This window comes from Lissotriton vulgaris, chromosome 9 (genome assembly GCF_964263255.1).
Source record: "Lissotriton vulgaris chromosome 9, aLisVul1.2, whole genome shotgun sequence".
Taxonomy (NCBI): domain Eukaryota; kingdom Metazoa; phylum Chordata; class Amphibia; order Caudata; family Salamandridae; genus Lissotriton; species Lissotriton vulgaris.
Window position 1 is genome coordinate 1,218,333,654 of NC_141697.1, and position 25,708 is coordinate 1,218,359,361.

General features: G+C 47.3%; 1 protein-coding gene across 1 annotated transcript in view; it reads left to right on the forward strand.

Annotated features, from left to right (window-relative positions):
- Window positions 1-25,708, forward strand: part of P4HTM (prolyl 4-hydroxylase, transmembrane) — a 215,979-nt gene that overhangs the window by 155,047 nt on the left and 35,224 nt on the right. Inside the window, exons 5-7 of the mRNA XM_086939319.1 lie at window positions 4,460-4,622; window positions 13,213-13,398; window positions 14,034-14,124. Coding sequence (XP_086795445.1) covers window positions 4,460-4,622; window positions 13,213-13,398; window positions 14,034-14,124 — 440 coding nt within the window. The remainder of the gene's footprint in view (window positions 1-4,459; window positions 4,623-13,212; window positions 13,399-14,033; window positions 14,125-25,708) is intronic.

The window sequence follows — 25,708 nt, forward strand, 5'->3', positions numbered from 1 at the left end:
ATAGGCACCTGTGTTCCCAACAAGACGCTAATCTGTCCTGCCTGAAAAGCCCCGTTCGGACTCTGGCTAAACTGTGGACTATTTCTAGTGATGGATCCTCAGTGACGTCAGCGTTGAGACAAACTCAAGATCACCTCGAGGGCCTCGATCTACTGGTGATTCTCAGCCTGAAGGTAGACTTCAGAGCTGGTCAGAGGCACCAGTTGTGAACACTGGGAGGATCTGGGGGCAGAACTGGACAGAGGCGAACACCTTGTCTTATGAGAAGGTTTCCCGAAGGCAGCCAGGAGTCTCCTCTCATCATCCCTGGTGATGGTCTAATCTCGCCAGTGCATAATACATTTTTAAAGAGCTTTTGGGCTGTGTATAACTAGAAGGGTTGGTTTTAATCGTGGTGTTCTCATGGGGCTCTGGAGACAGATGTTAGCAGAATGGCAATATTGGCGAGGTGAGCTCAACATGATGATGAGGGCGAGACTGGAAAGCAAAATGAGTCCTGGCATAAACTATTTAAATTAGCCTCACTGCAGAACTGGGCAAAGGTGGCATGGTTGGGTCATTGCACCCACCCTGCTCTGAAAGTAGCCTCCTAGCCAGCATCCTACTGGGGGCTTGCCAGAGTGCCAGCCCTACTGAGGGGGCGGAGAAATTGCACCCAGGAGTTAATTATATCAAACGAAGCGGGAGTTAAACCAGAGTACTTTCATAATTCATATCTTTGTCTGTCAGGGTTCGCACCGGGGGAGGGGTGGCGGCGGTAATACGCAAGGATCTTAAGATTATTGCTTCCGCGGCCATGACCCTACCGGAAGTGGACACCCTGGTCCTCAGCCTCGGGACCGAGGTAGGTGCAGTCACTCTTGTGGTACTCTATCATCCCCCCCACTCCATGCCGTCCTTTCCCTCATTTTTCATCGATCAGCTGACCAACATCGCTACTTCCTCCCCCCGTATCGTCATCATTGGTGACTTTAATTACTGGTTCCAGCACGAGGACGCTGGCCCGCATGCTTCGAACTGTTCGAGGGTCTCTCGAGCCTGAATTTTATCCAACTAGTCAGGTCCGCCACCCATAAGGGTGGCCACATCCTCGATCATATTTGGACCCATGGGGTCAAGTCCTCTCGCCCACTAATAACACCTTGTGTGTGGTCGGATCACTCTCTGATCGACACCACATTCTCGGCGGTTGGCCAGATCAGGGTCCCCCCGCGGGAGGGTGGCACTGCCCGTAAGTGGAAGGCTGTCGATTCCCCCAAACTGCTGGCTCATCTGTCCCAAACTTGTCCCATGCTATCCAACGACAGTGGTACCGATGAGCTTCATGGGCTTGTGACTGACTGGCTCACAACAGCCAGTGACATTTTTGCTCCCCTAACTAAGTTCCCCCAATCTCGGCACAGCAATTCCCATAAATGGTTTACCCCCCATCTTAAAACCCTCCACTTGGAACTTCGCCAACTTGAGCGTAAGTGGAGGAGAGACTACTGCCCTCTAAGTAGAGATGCCTATGTGGCCGCCCGCAATAGGTACAAACTTGCCATCCTCGCAGCAAAAAAAGCTTACGCTTCAGGAAAAATCTTATCTGCCCCCTGCCAGTCCAAAGAAATTTTCAAAATCCTCAATGAATTCACCTCCGACCCTAGGACGCTCCCAACTCAGGCCCCCACACAGAAAGCATGCAATACTCTCAGCACTTTTTTTATTGAAAAAATTGTATTGATTAAGGACACCATTCCAGTTACTTCTCCTGGCGCTGGATCTGTTTCCCCCCCCTATAACACCTCTTCACTCACACAACTCCCTCTTCTAGACTCTGCCTCTCTGGCCACTCTCGCCACCCGCATTAAGTCGGGATCCCCAGACGACTGCTGCCCCCCCTCTATACTCCGGGACATCTGCCACTCTCTACCCGACTGCATTCTCCCCCTGCTAAACTCTTCTCTCTCTTCCGGTACGGTGCCTGGCTCCTTCAAGGAGGCCGTGTTGGTGCCCCTTTTGAAGAAGCCAGGGGCTGACCCCGCCGTCCCGGCGAACTACTGTCCTATCTCTCTTCTACCTTTCTTTTCTAAAATCCTGGAAGCCCACGTCACCACCTGTCTCTCACAGTTTGTCGAGAGCTCCAACTTTCTCGGGGCTAACCAGGCCGGCTTCAGACCCGGCCACTCTACGGAGACAGTGATCTTGGCCGTGCTGGACGCCCTGAGAGACGGTGTCGACAAGGGTACCCCCCAGGCCTTGGTATTATTAGATCTGTCAGCCGCCTTCGACATGGTGGATCATAACATCCTTCTCCACCGTGTCGAGCAGGCTGGCATCCAAGGCCTGGTGTTGGCCTGGGTCAAATCCTTCCTGACCGGCAGGTCTCAGACCCTCAGCCTGGGCACCTTCAGGGCTCCTAGGGAGCACTCGCCCTGCGGGGTCCCCCAGGGTTCTTCCTTATCCCCTCTTCTTTTCAATCTTTATCTTCGCCCCCTTCTTCTTTCTTTGAGGCAGTGGGACGTCACCGTGTTTAACTACGCGGACGACCTGCAACTCATCTTTTCTCTTAATTCCCCCTCTGCTATTCCCAACTTTCAGGCAGTTATGTCCCACATTCTCCAGTGGATGGGCCACAACCAGCTAAAGTTGAACCCCGGTAAGACGGAGCTCCACCTTCCTGGTAGGAGCGCCACCTTCTGGGGGCCACAATTCTGGCCGGCGGAACTTGGTCCCTCTCCCACTCCCGTGGTCTCGGTGAAGAGTCTGGGGGTCACAATTGACTCCGCTCTATCCCTTGGGCCGCAGGTGGGGACGGTGGTCTCGTCCTGTATCTACCAGCTGCGCAGGATCAGGAAAGTGGCATACCTCCTTACACCTGATGCCCTCCTGCAGGTCATCATAGCCCTCGTCCTCTCCCGCTTAGATTTTTCAAACGCGATCTATCACGGTCTGCCTAAAACATCGGTGGCTGGACTGCAAGCGGTTCAAAATCAAGCGGCGAGACTGGCCCTAGGGATCCCGAAGTGGCAATCCGCCAGGCCCCTCCTTGCCAAACTCCACTGGCTCCCTGTCACCTCAAGGGCAGCCTTCAAGATCGGCTGCCTCATCTTCAAGTCGTTAGTTGGGGCCTGTCCCGCCTTCGTGAAATCTCTCATCAGACCCTACCGCCCATCCCGGAACTTGAGATCCTCTCATCTTCACTTCTTGACTGTCCCCTCTTACAAGCTCTGCAGATCTGGAGGCCGGAGATTTGCATACCTGGCCCCCAAGCTCTGGAACTCTTTTCCTCTTCCTCTTAAAACCTCTAACTCTTTGACTCTCTTTCGTAAGTCCTTAAAAACTTGCCTTTTCCCCCAATCTGGTTCCTACTTCCAACCAGCGCCAGGAAACCCATGGTGTCAGTGCGCTCTACAAGCACCCCTTACAATACAATACAATACAGGGTTGTGTGTGATGTTGAGGAAATCTGGTCTGGAGCAACTTTCTCATTGAACATGTTCCTTCATTTTTATTAAGTCATAGGCAGAATGTTGAGTGCATGTTGGCGAATGCCTTTTATCTTAAAAAATCTCCTTGCAGACCTATTGTTTTTGATGCCATAGATCTATTGTTTCACTTTTAGAGGGCTAGGGAGTCCTTGAACCCCTTCTTTCTTCTTCCTGTTTATCACCTCTTTTTCTTGTTTGTATGCCAGGTGGGCCAACCCACATCACATTGTTTCTGTCCTTTTCGATTCATTCCTCACCCTAGACCCCAACGGCCTCCTTGTTTCTCCTACATCTTGTTTTTTCTCTGTCCCAGTCTTCTGCCTCTACACTAGTACCTCTACCCCTGCCTACACCTTAGTAACTTGACCCGCCTGTACCCCAGTACCTCTGCCTCGTACCTCTACTATTGTCTCAACCATGGTATTTCCACTCTTACCTATACTTTAGTTCTCCTACATCCTGGGGTCCCTGTCTGTAGGTTACTCGAAGACCTTCACCCCTGCCCATATTCGTGCTACCTCTACCTCTGCCCTAATACTTACAACCGTTGTATCACTGCATGGGCACTGTACATCTACTGCTACGGATACTCTTGTAGCTCTTCTGCGCCCCCTCTTATTCTTCCTGCCCTTTTTTCTCAGTTGAATTTTATGAATTTTCCTTTTCTCCTTTATGGTGTTTTTGTTGGATTTCCTCAGTTTTCCCAGCTAAGTGGTTTTCTCATTCTGAAAACATGCCTGAATAAAATTTTACTAGCCTGGCGCTATCAAGCTAGTGTTTTCCATTGTATATTTTTTCCGAAATGAGGAAGATTTGTATATCAGCTTCCAAGGAAAGAAATATGGCTTGAAGAACAATCAGGAACACCTTTGAATAATTCCGAATAATTCTGAATGTTGCGTGCATTGCACTCAACATGGGTGCTTTGTTAATGATGACACATAACTGTCACCGGCAGTACCAAGCATGTTTGTTTTTTCCTCCCCAAGGAGTGCTGAGTTTGGAGGAGTTTAAAGAGTTGAACATCAAGGACTTCCACAGGTACATGGGGAGCCAGGAGGTGAAGATGAGCGAGCTGGTGCGAAACAGCCAGCACACCTGGCTGTACCAGGGCGAGGGAGCGCACCAGGTGCTTCGGACCATACGGCAAAGGTAATCCCACGCCTCTGTTGGCCACACTAGAAGTGAAAGGCAAAGAGTAGGGCCTTCGCACAACACCAACCATGGCACATGTTGTCTGGATTTGATGGTTTTTGCTAATGGAGCGTGGAAGATGCAGAATTATTCAGTTGCCACAGCACACATGGATAAACACCATCCCCTACTTCAAATGTGACTCCCAGGGCAAAAACTGTCATTCTTGGTCATGCCTAAATTGCCTTTATATAGCGCGTACTACCTTTGGCGAGGAGTTGAACGTATTCATGTTATTAATGTGACAGTTGAAAGGGGTCTTCAAACTGAGGAGTTCAGGTATTATTTTGAGGATGTGTGTTAAGTGCAATGATGCCTCTTTTCAGTTGCTAAATACATGATAATATTTAGTATATGTGGAGTTCTCCAGCTTGCCAGGTCCGTGGGTGAGTGTGTCATCCAGGCAGTGTTTCTCTGTGCATTCTGGGACTTGTATGCCTGATTTGTTTATGGGCTAAACACGACTACAAACGAGAGAAGGCTAGTAAGAGCCCTGGCTTGGGTCTGGGAAGCTAGAGGGCTCCCTGCTGGTGCTCGAAGCAGGTAGGAAGCATGAGCAGGCCTGCCCTTTGTATGCTCAGTAATTCCTCGTCTCCCTGCATGGTTCTGTTGTCCAGGGCTGCCCTTGACGCCCCAGGAGCCGGCCGCCATTTTGAAGCTGGTCTGGGGCCTTGCGGGGGGGGGCTGCTCCTGTTAGTCAGAGAAACACGCCCGACACAAACACGCAGCGGGCGCCGAAGTCCCATTTGTTCGGCTTATTTGCCACTAATTGGTAGAGAGATAAGGCCGGTGCCAGAGGCAGAGGAGGTGACACCCCCGAGGCTGTTACACCGGCTGTAATTATATGCAAACAAAGCCGAACTGCAAGCAGGGAGAGTGCCCTCCGCCCTGTTTATTTTCCATTAATGAGAAGTAATTGTGTTTACAACAGTGTAATCGCTGGATGGCACTAATAGTGACATGGTGGGCCGGCTACACGGGAGGGGGGCTGTGTCTTTAAACATGTGCAGACGGGCTTTTATAGCCGAGATAGAAGCTGGTTTGCAGCACGGTCGCACATCTATTGCTGGAAAGGCTAGGGCCTTACTAGTAGATGACATTTAACTTTGAAACTCCAATCACTTAATGTTCCCCAGATGTCTGAACAAGGCCCTGTCCGGTGAAAGACGTGCCGGAGCGCTGCACTTGGAAAAGTAACTCAGCTGGGCCCTCCAACCCCTCCCAGAAAAGACCCTTCTGAAACGTGAGAGTAAAGTCATAAGGAAACTATTGGCCCAGTAAAGCGCCCACCAGGGCCTTACTCTGTCTTAGACTGGGGGAAGCATCGGGTGTGGACACTAAGAAGGACCTTCGTCTGTCTCCTCCATGGGGTCAGGTCTGCGCCCCATCGAGTCCCTGAATACCACATTTACGGGGCCGCTTCTGCTCCCATTCTCATCCAACAGCAACGGTGTCTTCCCGTTAATCTGACCCTGCCTGGACCTCTGGGCTTGACCAACTACAACTTTCCCACCAGCCCTACTACACTTGCGAATTGGTCCCGTACAACCACTTCTCAGGCTTAGGGATCACAAACCACACAATAGTAACACTGTCCGCCTTCCCATTGCGGCCTTCGCTCAAAGCCACCGGTCAGTGCACGGACTCGTTCATCTCCCTTCTGTTTCCCCGCTGGGCTGCACTTGCTCTTATTATGGTAAAGTAGGAGTTAGAGAAATCTCTAAAAACTGTTGTACCACAACAGCAAATCAACAACTGCGAAACAGAGAGGGGAACCTTGGAAACAGTACTTTCTAAAGGGAAGTTTAGACACAGGTATTTTCTTTAACGGATGTACAGAGACCAGGTGATTTGCCCAAAACTTAGTTATGTCAGTGCGGGCCTCTAATGTTTGGCATGTTTACAAGAGGTCGCTAACACCTGCCGGGACATATACAAGCATGCTGAATCGGGTACCACCCTGTAACAACTGTATCCTCATAGGATGCTACCCATGCCTTAGGCCCCAAGTACTACAGAAGGAGTTGCTTCTAATGAGGAAGATTCTCTAAATGCTGAAATCTGAATCTCTTCTAGAATAGTGCTTTCCCGATGGTGGGGAAGCGCTTCTCTCTGGAGAGACCCAGGCGCCATCATTTGTTGAAATTACAGAGCATTCAGGAGGCATTCAGTCTCAACTTGCTTCAGGAGAGGGGAAGGGTGTAGGTACAGACATAAACCACTGAGTCACATATTTTGGTCATTTCAGTCTCCAAAGTCACTGTACAAAAAATATCTGTAGTCTAATACTCCAAAGTTTAAAAAAAGTACAGAAATAACCTTCATTGGTTTCCAACAATAGTAAAGTGCAAAATGTGCTCACAAAGTGCAAAAAAAGTGATGGCTGGCCAAGTTTCTCCCACATCCGTGGGCTTTATCAAGGTAATTCCTACACTTGCAAATACTCAATTTTAAGCATGGTAATCGGGATCAGGTGCCATTGTTTACAACAAACCGCATTAAAAGAGAGCTGATGGGTACCAGTGCATCTCAGGAAGCTGAGTCCATTACATGCACTGTACTGTACTGTAACTGTGCAAGAAAATACTTAGAGGTGCACACCATGCAACAATCATGTTCAAACCTCTTCAACACCACCAATGGCAATATGGTGCTGTAATGTGTATCGCAATAATCTTTACATTATAGTAAATGGAACGAATATAAACTATAATAGCTAAATATACATTATCCTACAATCTTATCCATTAATCCTCGATACCATCAATGGCAAAGTGATGTGACATTGTATACCAGGAGTATCATTATCCTAAGCCGTATGAGAGGTATATAAGCTGCAAATAGCTAAGCCACTGACACCTTGCAACATATAGATCACTTTCACTAAACAATACATAAATCCCAAATGGTGTAATTTGCAGTCTATTCAGGAACCAAAATAGAAAATATAATTATTTTCAGTGACGTAGGAGCATAGGAAAAAAGACCTGCACTCCAAGAGCTGTCACTGTTTCATCATAGGAGTTAAGACAAATGTATTACAGCAATAGATCGATAATATATTGACCATCAATCGCTATTATGATTTTTAAATTAAGGGAACCCTTCACCCATATTATGTTCGTTTGGCTTCAAAAGATATAGTATGACGATAATACAGGGCTGTAGTTGTCTCCATTCCCTATTTCCTTCTCTTTGGGATCATTCTGTATAGAAATACTAGCAATATTTAACATCCTTTCGTTTGAATAATGATATTCAGATTTGTTTTGTAAAATGGTAAAATAATCGCCTTGCTTCCTAGTTGGGAAAATGTGATCTACAATAAGTATCTGCAAATGTCTGATGGTACTACCGACATACAACACGCCATAAGGGTACACGAGGCAGTGGGACTATATAACTCGCCGGCAACTGACAGTCCTTGAATTTAGGCATGTCCACTCAAAAACCTCTGGGCTTGCTGATGCCAGAGACCTGCTATTTTTAGTTTCACCCTTGGGAGCAGCAAAGTTGAGTAAACAAGTATTCGCTTGAAGAGTGGTGTAGGTAGAAATTCAGAAACAAATAAAACTTGAATGACGTACGATAAGTGTAATGTCCGTTCATCACCACCCCCTTTTGTACCGCTTTTGGCCTCCATAAGTGTGGCAGGGTATGCTCGGACGTGAGTCCCTTGCTCACTTTGCCACTGGATTAAACCCAGATCTTTTGACTGGGTGTGAGTGTGTGATTGATTCAGATGCTCCGTCCATCACCACCCCTTTTTGTACCGCTTTTGGCCGCCATAAGTGTGGCAGGGTATGCTCAGACGTGAGTCCCTTGCTCACTTTGCCACTGGATTCAAGCAAGCCGGGCTGAAGACGGCTGGAATGCCAGAAACCGGTCCTCGGAAGCTTGTTTCCGGTACATGGCTTGGCGGTTCGGACTGGACTGTTCCCATGAGGCACAGGGTCAGACTGATTTGCATATAGCCATGTCTGAACTGGGGTGGCAGAGTGGGCTAAAGAACGGTGATGAATTAAACCCAGATGTTTTGACTGGGTGTGAGTGTGTGATTGATTCAGATGCTCCGTCCATCACCACCCCCTTTTATACCGCAGTCCTTGAATTTAGGCATGTCCACTCAAAAACTTCTGGGCTCGCTGATGCCAGAGACCTGCTATTTTTAGTTTCACCCTTGGGAGCAGCAAAGTTGAGTAAACAAGTATTCGCTTGAAGAGTGGTGTAGGTAGAAATTCAGAAACAAATAAAACTTGAATGACGTACGATAAGTGTAATGTCCGTTCAGTTTTCTACCTTTTAAAAAATTGTAACACTTATATTCACTTTGAAAGGTTCAGTTAGTTCACTTCTCTTCTGCCAGAGTTGATCACAGGGGTGGGGAAGGGCACATCACTTTTGTTCAGATGTTACAGCGGCAGTGCTTGGGAACAGATGCTAACCTGGTCCAAAGCGGTCTGATCCCATGAAGTGAGCACTAGGAGATCTCCCATGTTCCGTTGAGACTTTGTTGATACTAGACAAACACACAGCAATCTGACGACAGATGCTTGGGCAGGGAGTTTGTAAGAACAGTGAGCAGTTGGAGACATGAGGGAGTTGAAGTGGGGTTGGGGGGGGGGGGTGGCCTAAACTCTAATATTGCAGTCCACGTTGTCGGGGATACACATGGGCACCGCTTTTCTCCAGGTCCTCATGCAAAAAAAACACATACATGCACACCTCTTAGCACAGAGTTACCACAAAAGCCCAGCAGGCAGCCTCCCCAGTCTGGGATGCAGGTGAATCGAGTGGGACAACTCTTCTACAAACCTCGTTGCCACTAGGCCCTGACAGAAGTACGATGGCTCCTGCATTTCGTTCCTCGAGTGAAAGCTCTTAAAAATAGTTAAACCTCACATCAATAAGAGCATCTTGTGGCATTTAAAGCACAGCTCCTCTCATGTTTGTTCCTTCTCTTCTAGCTATCACCTCGGCCAGAGTTAACAGTGAACCTCAAACTTTGTGTGGCTCGGTATTACAACATTTCGTAGAGAAACAAAGCAGCGTTACAAATGCACCAATTTTGTAGGACCTAACGTTTTTCCTAGTCCCGACTGCAAGCATTGCTAAATGTTATGGTTTCTGAGCCCCAAGGCTTCCTAGCCTGGATTCCACCTCATGCCTCTTTATTCCACCACTCTACAGTTCCCTTTCCTGTTCCCCTGCTTTCTCCCTTTTGTCAGTGTTTTCCTACTTTTCTGTTCCTTCCTCTTTCTCTCTTTTCTGCCCATCTCTGTCTTTCTCTCAGTGAAAGTCTGATGATGAAAATAATTCCTGGTCCCCAAAAATGAATGCTGCAACCACCCGCACTAATAGATCACTGCATTTGCATTTTTATTTGAATGGGATCCGAGTAACTTGCTTTTTTCTTGTCTTATCTCTTCCTGAGGAGAGAAAATTCTTCAAACCTGGGAGGGACGGTGTGATCTACACTTTTACTTTAGCTGGATCCAGTCTTTACAGTCTTCCTGGTGCTTCTTTGCGAGTCATGATAAATGGAGTCATGCAAACCTCATTCTGGTTCCACCTTTGCAAGATGCATGTAGTATTGCCATGAACTGCACAACTCCTCTCTCTAAAGAATCGGTGTGCATACCACCACCGTGCTACCGACTTCATTGGTGTATTGCTACCAAGTTTCTCAGGTCCATTAATGAGTACTCATAGCCCTGGTTTTAGGATGTTATACTTAAGTCCCAGAATGCCACTAAAAAGCTGGAGTGGTGCATGAATCTGTGAAAATTGGCAGGGCTGGTGGCGTTCACAAGGCATGTGAGCATCGCAGGCTTCTGAAGAGCCGCTGCATGTACTATTCAACTCCTAGTCCTCCAACTTTGTGCCTTGGATGCATCTTGTATTTCTTAAAGAACTGGTTCACTTGTCATCCAAGTAGTCCCCGGGGATATGCTGAGGCATGTTCTCATGTTCATGTAGCTTCTTTCCTCCGAGGGCTCTCAGGTTTTCGAAATTCCTAGGCATGAGAACGTATGAGCATAATGGATGACATCATAGGTATTGTATCTCACACCTGCTGAAGTCAATAACATGGACAGTGACATCACTAATAGGATAAACATCAAATAAATGTAAAATGAACTGAGTAACACTAAGACCTCATTAAAGTTGATTCATTGGGTCTTCAGGATGCCCCTAGATGAGATATCTTCCTGAAGCCCTTACACCAGGAGCTGCTGAACATGCAACAGAGCTCTGAAAAGAGCTGCTTTAGCATTCATTTCTAAACCTCTTTGCCAAGTGAGACATTTAACCTGCTTGGGATGAAACCTCATCCTGGCCCCAAAGGTGTGATCCTCTCTCACAATGAGTAAAACTCCATGTCCCTGCCCTCAACCCTCTCTTCCTTGTGGAGTTTGATTCAGTAGCTACCAATAGAGGATTCTTGCATTTCTAGTCTTGGGCTCTAACGTATTCCCAGCTCTCGGCATCTGTCGATGTAGTAGCCTGAAAGACTGCAAAATGTTGAATTTGTGGTGGTCACAGCTGTGGAGTCACTACATACATTGTGCCTTGCACATGTGTGGCCACGCTGTTTTTGTTTACAGCTTTATGAAGCAATTTCTTGTCCACAATAAGTTGGCAGGCATTCCCCGGGTGGAAAAAAGATCTCATGGCCTGTTGTGGCTAAGGTACCATAAAGATATTATCATTTTTTTAAATATATATATCTTTTTCTTAATCATAAACAGTGACATTCAGCAAAGCAGCGTGCACTTACATGGTATGATTCATATGGCGAGTACATTTAGACATCATAGATAGCTGGGACACATATCGAGCACCCGAGACAGAGGTTCATCCTCCGAGGGGACCACAGGGGCCGCACATATATCTCCCCGGTAGGCATTCCACTTACACCATACAGCCGACCACTTCTTAGGGGTATACAAGGTTTAGCATGCATTTTTTACCACGCACTACCATTACAACGCAGGCATTACCACGCATACCATTACAACGCATTGCGCTGGGGGGCGCTCTAGGATAGGGAATACGTTTAATTTTATATCCAACACCTTCCCTAGTGTCCACGGGGACTGGAGTTGGAATATAAAATTATACTTACCACTAACTAGCACCTCAAAGCGCTATGCGTTGTAACGGTATTCGTTGTAAATACTGCGTTGTAAAGGTATGCATGGTAATAGTATGCATGCTAACGTCATACATCCCTTCTTAGGACATCCCCATGCCACGTAGACTGTTTTCTCCCTGAACATACACCCATCTAATATGATCTTTTCTGTTGGTGTTCTGGCTAAGTCTAAAAGCCTAGACAATTTCCCTTATATGCCCTTTTTGTCCGCTTTGTCACATTTGATTCTGCTTTTTTTTTTCAGTATGCCTTTATGCGTTCCAGATAGGGTTGCTACAATATTTTTGCTGTACCACTGTGTCAAACCATTTTTCCTCATTATTTTCTAATATGATTGTCTTTGGAAACACACTAAAGAGCAACTCCAGGTGTGAAGTCCGCTCTACCTGGCTTCATTGTGAGGTCTTCTTTACCTTCTCCAGCGTGGAATCACACATAGAGCATGTTTTTCTGTTGGCAATAGTACACAAGGGCCTGGTGCTAACCTACAAGCAGGCAAAACTAATAAATACTAAGCAGCCATATCAAGCTTAAGAACCTGGTAAAAAGAGGTAAAAAACGAGTCTTTGGTTCAAGAGTCTACAGAGGGTCCCAATGGAATAGAGGGACTTCCAGAGTGATTAAGTCTAACTGAGTAACCGTTTATTGACATGGCTGATCCAGGATATTACATTTTAGTCAATGAGCTGGACAATTAACTAGTGATTCCTGTAGGTGTGAGCAGAGAGTGACCAAAGAATTGCTCAGAGGAAAACAAACTGTCCATAACATAACCCTAAGCAGAAGGGTATCGCTATTAAGAGCGATTTGAGACTGAGTCACAGGGAGCACGAGTTGCCTCTGACCCATGGTGTGCGCCCACTGACCATGGCCCCGGTACACAGTTTCTCTGCTCTAATTGAGTCACAGTAACTTGGTCTGAGTTTTCCCATCCATGGACACAGAGGGATCTATGCTACTTAAGAGTGCATACTATTAACAAACAGAATCTAGTTCAGGCTGGCCATGATGACAGAGAGCACTGCATGGTATGGGTATCTGTATTGGTTCATTAGGTAGTAGGAGAACGCACACTCAACCAGACAAAGATATACACTTTTTTGTTCATAAGCAATACTTGAGCACGAGAAGTTCTTTATGCCCGATCAAAGGTACACAACCACTGCCTACCCCCGCCTCCACTTTGAGAGACATCTGCAAGACATTTTTTTTTTAAATAATGTTTTCTTTCTGAGTTTTTTTAATCTCCTTTATACTGTTCAGTGCGGTAAAATGTGCTGATGCTTAATCAAGCGTATTTGGTAACTAGGTACAGGTGGACAATTGCTTGATAAGGAAAAGAGAACTAGTCACAGAAGTAATCGGTGTCGGTTTTCTTTGCCCTGCTAGGATCATAAAGTTAACACACCTGCCACCTGCTATTGTGGAGAACAGTGAGCCCATGCAGGTTGTGAGATACGACCAAGGAGGCCACTATCACGCACATATGGACAGCGGCCCAGTTTTCCCGGAGACCTCTTGCACTCACACAAAACTGGTCACCAATGAGACGGCTCCCTTCGAGACCTCATGCCGGTAGGTTGTCCATCTTCTTTTGTCAGAAAAGGGTTGCTGAGATCAAATAAAGTGGATTGTGTCCCCTTCTGCACTACCTTAAGACCTATAAGTCATCAATTTCTAAATTGTACATGGTGTATCACCTCAGTGCAAAACCTATGTAGAGTTTCTTATTTTTCATAATATAGGCAGAAAACCATAACTCAATTACATGCTCCTTTCATAATTTTTATATTGTTGTACCCCATTTTTGGGGCACACAGATGTACCTTATGTGCTGCAAGAAAGTTCTCAGTAAGCCTGAGACACATGCTCTGTGGATATTGGAAATGTACCCCTGTTTTGCCGGTGTACATTTCCAATACCTGTATGTGGCAGCTTTTCCATGTTGCCAGTGCAGGGTGGCATTGCTGTCCCAGTGTTCATCCTTGGCACTGGAAGAAGGCTTTGGAGAAACCTTCTGACCCCTGGGGCAGGCATTATATAATAGAGAGGACCTTCCTCCAGTGATGGGTCTGGAGCATCCGACCACCAGGGCTTATGAGAGGCTCATTATGTAGATAATTCTCTGTTGGATCAATTTTAAAATGAGAAATGCTCTAGGCTGGTGTAGACCCGCAGCCTTAACTCCAAGTGAGGTTTCTTTTTTTTAGATATGTGACCGTACTATTCTACTTGAATAACGTCACCGGAGGAGGCGAGACCACCTTCCCTATCGCTGATAACAGAACCTATGATGAAATGGTAAGCAGTAGAAGTGTTGTTTCGCTTACATTGTTTCTGAGTGTGCTGATTTGTTACTGTGATAGAAAACATTCATGACTGGATTCCTGCGGCATCTGTTTCCACCGGACTGTGCTCCCCAATTGGATTTTAAAATCTGAGCTGATGGAGAAGACCTGAGGAGATGAGGTGCACATTCCCAGCTTGGGTTACCTTTGTTAATGGACCTGAAAGCAGAGGTGGATAAAATAACAATAGATTATGAATGATGTTAGCATCATTGCAAAGAAGACAAGCAGTACTCTAGGAGCCTCTTTATTGACCACTCTGGAGGAAGACGGCAAATGGCTATCTTAGGGGCAACAGTATGCCAGACAAAATGGAAGACTCCCTGGATAATGTTAAAGAAAGATTGATCATCTTAGGTAACCTCAGTAGTGCAGCCAATAACACAGCTGACTTACCAACATGTGATTACTGTAATGGTCTCTAAATAAGGGACCTCTTGCACACAACAAATTCTGGATATACTTCTCTCGGGTTCTTACCACTTTGCATCCAGAAATGACAGTGAGATACAAAAGAGGCGGATGGAAACTGAAACTCTGAATTCCATGGGCATAGAGAAGATGGACTTTCCCAATGTTCATTTCAGTGGGTATCGCCGAGGCGAGCTAGAGCGGGTTCACCAAGGGCAAAATGCATATAGTGATGTAGAGGAAACCGACAGCCATTAGCTGCTGCTGTAAAAGCTTGTCCCACATCAGAAGAGTGACTGCTATCCAGCCGCACCATCATCCACTGCTTGTTGGTACGGCATTCCATTCATATCCTGACTTGGTAGAGGATAACACAAGGCAGATACATGCTAGGTTTTGATCAAAATAGTAAGGCCAGATTTTAAGATTCCTCATTACAGATTCTGCCAGGGATATCCAAACATTTTCTCCTGGTTCAATTGGTGGAAGAAGTGAACATTTTGAGTCTTTCCAAATCATCAAGAACATATGAGTGTCCTAGTTTCTTGTAATTTAGAAAAGCCCAAAATAGGAGTTTTTGCCAATCCTTGATCTGCAAACAGCAAAAAAAATTGGTTGAGAGAGAGGAGGCCAGGACGTTGATACTTCATCAAGTACTTTTCAACCTAGGCAACTATCCATACAAAATCCCACGAGGATACTTCTCCAGATTGATGGCAGTGGTCCGAGTTTATCTCTGGGAAGTGCAGAAAAACCAGAATAGCCATGGATAAGGGTTATAAATCTCAGTTTGATGGCAGATTTGGGGCCACAGATGCTAGGGCATGCTATTGCGTATCTCAGCACATTATAGTTAATGAATGGCTACACAATGCGATCCTGATCCCGCATATGCCATGGAGAGATGGGCCATGTGGGTGATGGGGTGGACCATATTGATGTGGTGGGACACTGACCTTGGGTTTACCTTCTCTTCGACTATTGGGATGAAGATATGGCAAAACACCTTATGTGATACTGACTAGCACTGCCAACTCACATGGAAAACTTTACTGTAAGTGAGGCCATGGGTCAGCCAGGTACACACACTACAAGGCTTCAAGAGATGAGATAATATAGGGGTGTCTAGACTGGGGGATGTGATAGTTGGCACTGATATACGTTCCTCAGGAGATCTTCAGTAAAATTACGACATGCACAAGAGTGAATTGTTTGCAGCTGAGGCACAATGCTTACCCATGTTCACAGGCTTACAGGTCTTACTGAGTTTAATTTGTTGGAGGGGAAGTTATTAATGGGACACATGGTTAGACACAAGATCTCATACCTTTACAAGTCCCTAGTGAGTCACAAGTATGACACATTCCAGGCTCTGCAAGAGACATGGGAGAAAGACACCGGTTCTCTGGAGAATGAGGATTGGCAGGAAGCCAGGATGACCCAAAGGTCTGTTCAATTGCAACCCAATTCAGAATTATCCAGTTGCAATACTTCCATTGAAAATGTATCACCTAAACCTAGTTCTAATTATTTGGGTGGGTCCCTAACTCGAACTGCCTTAGATAAGTGAGTCCAAAAGCAGGCTTATTTCACACTTCTGGGACATACCCATAACTTCAATGCTATAGGGAGCGAATTCGTAGATATTGGTGGGGGTGATGGGTCGGACCTTTGCTAGTGACCTGAAGTTTGAGCTACCGCATGTAACCAGTCACAAGGATAGTAAACTGTTATTAATTCACATCAGCGTATACTGGCCAAAGGTGACATTGCCAAACACTGGCGACCACCCAGTATTGAAGAAAGGGCTGCAGAAATGGATCATTCAATGACGTTAGAGGTCCCCATTTATAAATTCAGAGGTTATCCAGATAAAAAACCCAAATCTGGGAAAATTGATGAATTTGTAGGGCATCAGCGAAAAGGTGATTGTCTACAGTTAACCTTAATGAAGCAGAGATGGAATAGTAGGGACTTTACTGATTTCCATTGTGTTTTCAAGAGTCTTGATCTAAGGGGAATGCCCTTTTCATTGCTCAGTCAAGGACATTTCTAAATGTCTTTCCCATAACTCCACCAGTGCTCCCAAAAGTGATTGGCAACTGGATGTAGCACAAAGCAAAGATGATAAACATAGCTCCAGACTGTATGGCCAGGTACGGCCTAGACCCCCTCTTCCTTTGACTTGCAATCCCTATTATTGGCCCCTTTCCTGGTGCCAAAGTTGCCCGCCTCCCATTTACCCCTAAGGTGGCAAGTCATTTATCACAAGGGATTTTTGGATTAGGCATCGTTAAACTCATACAAATCAAAGTTGTTCTTTAGAATTTCCTCTAAATAGATTGCTGTAGGATGCTTGCACGCGCAGACTTTCCCTCTACAGTTTAGTATGTTTAAAGCATTTGCATATAGCTCGCATTCTTCCATTGCTTTGCCCATGGAGCGCAAAATCTGCTTTCACACAAAGCCTTTCTCTACACTGGGTGGCTCAGAAAACAAAATAACAATGATCAGAAGTTTATCTTGAAACCCTAGACTGGACAAGAAGAATGTAGTATCAACTTTTCCACCTTAGAGTCAGTGTTCCATGGTTTCTTCTGTGCAAGAATACTCTTCTGTCAGAGCTGAACATGTTGAGTTTGCACCACAGTGTACAAACCCTAAATGTTCACGTTTGAAGGCTGAGAGAAATAATTTCGATGCTCACTCCTGTTCTGCTGAGATTACAGATGTGGCGCCTGCTGCCAGACATCCTTCCATATACCTATTTTTTAGGAAGGTGGATCAGGTTTTCTGGGTGGTGTGATCAAAATCTCTTAACAGCAGAGCTTTCTTCAGTCTTACAATTGTCTCTTAGCTTAGAATATTCCCCATGCATCACACTGTGTCTGGAGAGTTTTCAAAGCAATACCCATGCATGCTGGTAGGTGGCTTTGTCCAGCTACGGGTGGCATTGTTGGCATTGTCCATTCTGGAAGTGACAGGCACAGTACCTGAATACGTGCCACCTTGGGGGTCTGACCTCAGTTTTTCCTTTCAGGTGCAGATAGCTGTGATCTGATCTGAGCTACCGTCCGTTACTTTTTGACTGCCTATTTTTTCAATGTTTTGTCAAACCTTTTTGAGATTTTTCTCCTGCCAGGAAAACCTGCTGGATTCAAACCCTCTGGGACCTGTCACAGGCACATGTCGGTGAGAGACCCCTGTTATTTACAAAAAACCCCACTTGGTGTGTGTGGTGTCTGGAGCAGGACTCCAAGACCTGTGAGGACTGTCGTGTCATGCATCCCAAGACGCTCAGGGAGCGATCCCTCAATTTCCTCTCTTCACAGCCTGACATCAGTTGAATCAGCGACGCTCAAGGTCCCGTTCATTCGGAAGGTCCCGGGACTATTTGTGGAGTCCTTCTTGATGTACGTTTTCACACTCCAAGTCATTGGATAAGTTCCACAGACACAAAAAATTCAAGAAGTCGAAGCGATCTTCTACTTCACTGCGTCTGACAAAGTCTTCTGACAAGACGCAGGAGCAACGGCACTCCAGGCCTTTCGAGTCAGCCGAACATGAACCCAGGTCTGTTCAGCGATTCTCCGATTTTCTTGGAGCTGGAGTGACCCCTTGTCAGCTAAAGTAATTTTATGAAGCCATGCATCTCATATCTGGGTGGCCCGTCCCCTCTGTATCACCTTAGGGCCCATAGGCTTGGGAGGTGTCCCCACTGGATCCACGCCAGCAGGTCCTTTGGCGCTAGTTGGGTCCCTAGCATCCCTTGCTGGATCTGTAGCTGCTTTGGTGAAACCGAGACCTTCCTCAATGCCTCTCCAGTGCTGACAACCCCCTTGCCGCTGCCCCCATCGTTATTCCTGATTCTGACTGGGGGCTGAAGCAGGCAGCAGCATCTGACACCAACCAGGTCCATGCTTCCCAGAACAAAGAAAGTGCCTTATTTATTTGACAAGCCTGGAGAGGGAGATAAATGGAAGCAGTCTATGGACCCATATTGGTACCAGTTCCCTGAAGAAGAGCAGGAACAGGACAACTATAATGAGGACCTTGCAGAGCCAGTGGGTTAGACACTTCACTGACACTGGTCTAGTTTCTCCTCCTACCGTGGCTATGGAGGAGGGAGCCTCTTTTCCGATTGTGGTGCTTAGGGTGGCTGAGGTCTTGGACCTTCACATGCCCGAAGTGGCGGTCAAAAAGAATGTCGTGATACCGGTGCTGCAATCTGGAGTTTCCTTTTCTGAACCACTTCTTCCATTCAATAAAACACTTAAGGATGTCCTACTGGGGGCCTGGTCCAAACCTTGCAGAGAGACTCCTTTTTTATGGGAAGATTGCCCACCACCATCGTCCCGCTCTTGTGGTTCCCAGTTTCCTCACCCAGCACCCCATCCTGCAGAGTTTGGTGGTTCAAACCTCCACATCCAGGATTTATTCCGGCGCATTCCCTACCACTCGAGCGCATATGGAATCCCAGAGTCTGAACAACTTGGCAAGACAATGTTCTCTCCCGCAAGCCTAGAATTGTGGTTGGTGACACTGCATGCTTTTTGGGTCTTTATTTCCATATCATATGGGGCTCGGTTGTGCAAGTGCTGCCTATGGTCTCGGAGGAGGCCTAAGCCATATTACCCAGGCTACTGCCGATGGGCGAGATGCATTAAAGTTCACCATCGATGACCTCGTCGACGAAGAGTTCGTCGACGAAGACACAATCGACGAAGGATTTGTCGACGAAGACACCATCGACGGCCTCGTCGACGAGGATACCATTGACGGCTTCGTCGACGGCAACATCAATACCGTCGACGACCGCTCCGTCGACGGAAATGCCATCGACAGTCCCGTCGACGACAATTCCAATGACAACAGGTTCGTCGTCATCGACTTCTACGAAAGCAATGGCATCAACTCATCTGCTGCACAGTACACCTCCTACGAGGGTGCAATATACCCGTTTCCAAATGAAAACTTATCAGAGACTACTCTCACATTTCTCCACTCTTACCATCACACCTTTTGGAGACATATGTGGAGGATGATTCGGATGACGGCGAAGACGATGATAGACCTTTTGGGGTTGCCCGTCACCCTTCACAATTGAACATCAAGTATCAGGAGGAAGATGAGGACAATGACCAAAGCATTATGCGAATGAAGCCTTGTCAACGCCATATCATTCGCCCCATACCAGACCTCCTCATTCAGTGGACACAAGTCATCTGCCATATACTTTAATTCAAGACTTACAAGCTATGTTGGCAGACTATCGCCAGAGATTTCCTCCAACTCCAGTTGCACCTTTTGTGCCGCCTGTCCCAGTTGACATGCCAAGGCCTCCTTCGCCGCGAGCTTCATTGTCACCAATGCAGGATACTGGCCCTACACCCCATGGTGGCACGGATACTTCTTCTCATGATGAGGATGATGGCAGGGAAGAGGGCGAGTTGCCAGATCATACACCCACGGATCCGTGGTAGGATTATGTCATTCCCATGCCTTCACCGCCTGTGCCACGCCCGTCAGATTCTCCGCCTGAGGATATTGTCGGATTTCATAATATTATGCAACGTGCGGCTAATAGATTTGAATTGTCTGTCACAATTGAGAAATCTGACTGCTTCTTGCATGACTTTAAGGAGGGGTATCGCAGAATTACCAGAGCTATCCCTAACATTGAATACATATGGAAAGAGGGCCTCAACATCATGAAAACGCCCGCTTCCATTCCGGCAGTCCTTCCAAGAATTGAGAAGAAGTATCGAGCGCCACCTGATACTCCATCTTGCTTATTAGGACACCCTCGACCGGACTCGGTCATATCTCAGGCAGCACAACAGAGGTCCAAGAACCCTTCAGCTCCTATTTCAACACCACCTGTGTAGGAGAGTAGGGTCTGCTATCCTATGGTCACCCCAATTTTTGCTTTTTGCTTCACTGGTTTTCGACTTACTGAGGCTGTGGGCCTGCTAATCAGACCCCCAGCCTGCTGTTCTCTCTCTAAATTTATAATACATGTGCTATAGGTACATACCACAATTGGAAATGGACTCCTTGTCAGCCCCTGTACCATGCACTATAGGTGCTCAGGGCATAGGTGCCACCAAGGCCTACCAGGGGCTGAAGCATAGCTTTTGCCACCCCTGGCTGGTTCTTAAATTGACACAACTGGCTGATCACTCAGCTGGGGCAAGTGGGTGTAATCACCCCTTGCTTAGATATAGTATACCTATATCTAAACCTATATCTGGACACATATATAACCTGTGAGCCACTCCTATGGAAGGCCTCATCAATCCTGGAGGCAGAGTGCGTGGTTTTATGTGAGATGGAGCTCTGGCATGAGCTGAGCCTGTCTGCAGCTGTCGGGAACAACTCCCTAAGCTGATCCGGGATAATGCCATACCATATACTCTTAAGCGCCTTATAATCCTCGCGGTTATATAGCAACTTTGGTTTGGCTTTATCAAAACATGTCGTGTAAGGTGTCATACGAATTGGAATACTACCCCCTCGCCAGTTCTGGCGACGGGGGTAGCATTCCACCCTTCTAGAGGGAGAAGACATGTTACTTTGCTGAAACGCGGTTGATTTAAAATGAGCCTCAGATCCACAAAATGGATGCCCCTGCCACAGACACGGGTCTGGCCTCCTGCTGCTGACCGAAACCCGGCAGAGGAGGCCTGGACAAAGAGTTTCCTGTCACAGGGCGGTGTCAAACCACCCCAGACAGGAGATAGTGGATTGGAGTAGGGAGGTTTCAAAGAAACCAGACACTGCCTGGGGAGCACAAGGCTGCCCCTTGCAGGATCCGGCCAAACCGGTTCTGGGGCCTCCCAGCCCCTGTCCCAGCGCGGCCAGGATCAAAGGAGAGGGGTGTAACCACCCCCTTCCTGGGTCCCACCCATAGGAGGGGACCTAGCAGGATGTCCAACCCCCTAGATTCGAATAAGAGGGGGAGCAGTCCCAACGGACTTCAGATCATCCTGAAGAAACATAAGAAACGAAATCTGGACCCTTCGACTTTCTACACGACGTGAGAAGACTGAAGAATCTCCCTTGTGGTCAAGGAGTGACCACCCTGTGCAAACAGGCACCATCCAGCCCTCGACCCTTGCTTTGTTGCAGTTCCCGCCGGAACTCGAGCGACAGAGATCGACGAGATCAAGCTTGCCTGCCTTCTACCTGCCCGATCCACAGTCCCTGCAGAGCTGAGACCCGTGGAGGCGACCGGAAGCGTGGGGCACGCCATCTTGAAAAGGCCACGAGACGCTGACCGTGCAGCCCACGAGTGACCCTCGAAGCTGTACACCGGGGTTTGAGAAGCCCCAGCCCCGAGCTCCACTTGCACCAAAGCTCACCCCTCCACACTCGACGAGTGCTGCGTGGGGCCCTTCTGCCTGTGTGTGCTCGACGCGTTGGCCCGGTCACTTGCCAGCTGGCTTGTGGCCCCTGTGCCGACGAAACTTGAAAACCGACTTGCTTTTCTGGTTGCTCCAGATCTGCACCAGCTCCTGTGAAAAGGAGCACCCACTCTGACCCTCCTGGTTCGAGTGATAAGCAATCTCCCGGTTCCGCGTGGATTGCTTTTGCCAAGTGCTGTTTGCTACAATCTTCAAGCCGACGGTGCTGACGGCGAGAGCCTACGTGGGACAGATCGTGACCTGCTCCTGGACGTCGCAGATGCCCCAGAGCCCACGTGACAGCGGAGAGAAGCCTATCGACAACCGCCTGATTGCGCCCGACATTGCCTGGTTCCGTCCTGGTTCCACCCTGGTCACTGCTGAGTGACCCAGACTCTGTCCCCTCTGCTTTCAGGTACTTTTCTACTTCGATCCACCCTTGGATCGCACCGGACACTTCTGCTTCACAGCGCCTGCAGCTGCAACAGCTCCAAGCACCAAGAACCTGCGTGACAGAACCCGACGCCACTTCGACCCTGTGCACCCACGGCCTGTGGGTGAGGTAACTTTGCAACGCCGGTGTCCTTACACTGGCACACACCTCTAGGGTCTGTGTCTGAAGTTTTGTGTTTCTAGGTTCAGCGGAAGTATCATTTAATTCACTTTAACTAACTTTTACGCACCATTGACTTTACATTGGTGCGCGCCGCACTTTCCGTGCTGCACCCGTATCCTGTGGGCTACTCCCGACTTCTTCATTGCTTGTCCTGACTGCTCCCAGCGAATCTCTAGGCCCTAGGCCTAACCATTGCTCGATAAGTGTTACTTATACCACTTTTTTTAGTATATGGTCTGAGTGGCCCCCCGCCCTCAGCCATAATTGTGCCAACTTTATATGTGTAACAGTGCTTTTGATTTAACGCTTGTGCCCCTTTCCTCATAAAGAGTACTGGGGAGTAATTTAGAAATAAATACATATATTTTTACAATATATACTTGTGTGGTGTCCTTTCATTTGATTACAGGATTGTATGTGGTAAAACAAGCTCGCTTAACACGACCTCTTAAGTTAAGCCTTTAAGGCTGCTTAGTCCATGCTACCACTAGGATAGCTTGTCTACAAGGTTGACTTACAACCTGACATCTTTGGGGTTTGTTTGGACTGATACCCAGTGGTTCCAGAATTGGAAACACTACATATCAGGCCAACTTCTCACATTGGTGTGCAGCGGTGCGGATTTGAGCTTGCTGTTTGTTTTACCATTGCAATCTTTATCAAATTGAAAGATCACATCAAGTACCTCTAGGTACATATAAATCAAAAGCTTAGCATATTAAGTTCTACTGAACTTAGTAGTTGTAGATTAAAGGGAGTAGCACACCCTGACTACAACTCACTAGCAAGGTACAGTAGGAAACCACTTAGTGTAGGTAAGTGCACCACTTACACCTCACTAGCAGTCATGTCTGATACAGGTAGAGCCTCAGGCTCTGCTCCTGTAGAAGTTGATCCTATAGGGACAACATCCAGATATGACAACCTTAGCCACAAAGACCTGAGTGCCTTGTGCACAGCCAGGGGGCTAAAAAAGGGCAGAGGCCCTACCATTCCTTCCCTAATAGCTCTCCTAGAAAAGGATGACCTAGATAAGGTGAGTCAGGCTCCCTTAGAATCAGGTGAAGGGATAAACTCCCCTGAGAATGAGGATCTTCCAGATGATGATGCAGTAGAGGAGGAAGAGGAAGAGGAAGGCTCTGATTTAGAAGAGCCTGAAGATCAGGATCAGCAGGGAAACCAGGTACAGGTTGCCAGCCTTAACCAGGCCAACTTGGACCTACATGGGAATGGGGGGGGCCAGCACCACCCCAGATCTCATAACCTAATTCTCCCAGGTAATAGGAGGGAGAGGTCTCTATCAGGGGACTCTCACCTTTCTAGTGCCTCAAGAGAATCTCAAAGAGGGATGACTTCCTCCCAGAGAAAAGAGCATAGGGCCAGAATGAGGGCTGTCCAACTCCAGATAGAGAGGGAAGAGGTAGCCCTGGCTCAAGCTAAGCTTACCTTGGAACAAGCTAAACTTACCTTGGCAAGGGAGAAAAAAATAAGTGGCTTAGATGCCACTGGTGGCAGCAAAATTCCTAAAGAAAAAGACAGGGCCTATGACAATAGAAACCTGACAAAAATTGTGCCCCCCTACAAGGAAGGGGATGATATCCACAAATGGATGACTGCTCTTGAGAGGGCCTGCATGGTACAGCAGGTCCCTGAGGATCAGTGGGCAGCAATTTTATGGTACTCCTTTTCTGAGAAAGGGAGGGACAGGCTCCTCACTGTTAGACCTGAGGATGCCAAAAACTACTCTGTTCTGAAGAGTGCTCTTATTGAAGGGTTTGGCCTAACCACTGAGCAATACAGGTTGTTGTTCAGAGACACCCAAAAAGCACAGACTCAGGACTGGACTGATTTTGTAGATTGTGCCACTAAGGCTCTGGAGGGTTGGCTGCAGGGAAGTAAAGTTTCAGACTATACAGGATTGTACAATCTTATGATGAGAGAACAGATCCTTAATAACTGTCAGAACCAGCTGTTGCATCAATACCTTGTTGACTCTGATTTGACCTCTCCCCAAGAATTGGGAAAGAAGGCAGACAAATGGGTCAGAACAAGGATTAAGCAGAAAAACCAGAACCAAGGTGACCAGAAGAAAACAGACCAGAAGGGTGGGAATCAGAAAGATAAAAAAAAGGACCAGAAGTCTTCAGGCCCCCAAACTAGCAATAAGGAGGGGGGTTCCCAAAATGGAAACAAGAAAAAGAAGAATGATGGCCCAAAGAAACCTTGGTGTAATACCTGCAAATCAGTTTCACACTGGGGCAGTGAATGCACTAAGAAAAATCCAGTCCCCACCACTGCAGCTCCTAAAGCAACTGCACCCCCTAGTACAGTCAGCAGTGGTGGTACACAGCCAAAGGGTTTAGTAGGGTTGACCCTGGGTACTGAGGTGGAATCTGGCCTAGTCAGAATCCCCACACAGGCAGTTCTCCTATATGATGTGGACATATCTTTGCCCACTGCAGTAAGCCCCAGTAACCTGGGCAAATATAGGCAGACTCCCTTAATTAATGAGAAACTGGCTCAGGCCTACAGGGACACTTGTGCCAGTGTCACAATGGTGACACCTGGCTTTGTGGACCCTGGACAGATTGTACTAGGTGAAAGTTACCTAGTGACCAATGCAAGCAACTCCACTACTTCCCATAGTGTGGCTGTTGTGAACTTCTCCTGGGGAGGGGTAGATGGCCTAAAGAAAGTTGTTGTGAGTGCAGACCTCCCAGTAGACTGTCTGTTAGGCAATGATCTTGAAAGCTCAGTTTGGTCAGAAGTGGAGTACAGGACTCATGCAGAAATGCTAGGGATTTCAGCTCATGTCCTTGCAGTGACAAGGTCTCAGGCTAAGAAGTGCCTTCCTGAACCAGTGGTGGATCTTGAAACAATAGACCAACCACAACCCAAGAGGAGGAGCAAGAGGGTTAAGGCTGTGCCTTCCCACTTGCCCCAGGTTGAGGATCAAGTTTCACAGGAAACTGATTCTGCAGTCCAAGAGGAGACTGTCTCAGATGAGCTTGAACCTGAACAGGTTGAGTTTCTGGGGACAGGGGGACCCTCAAGGGCAGACCTGGGGCAGGCCCAATTAGATTGCCCTTCACTTGAACCCCTCA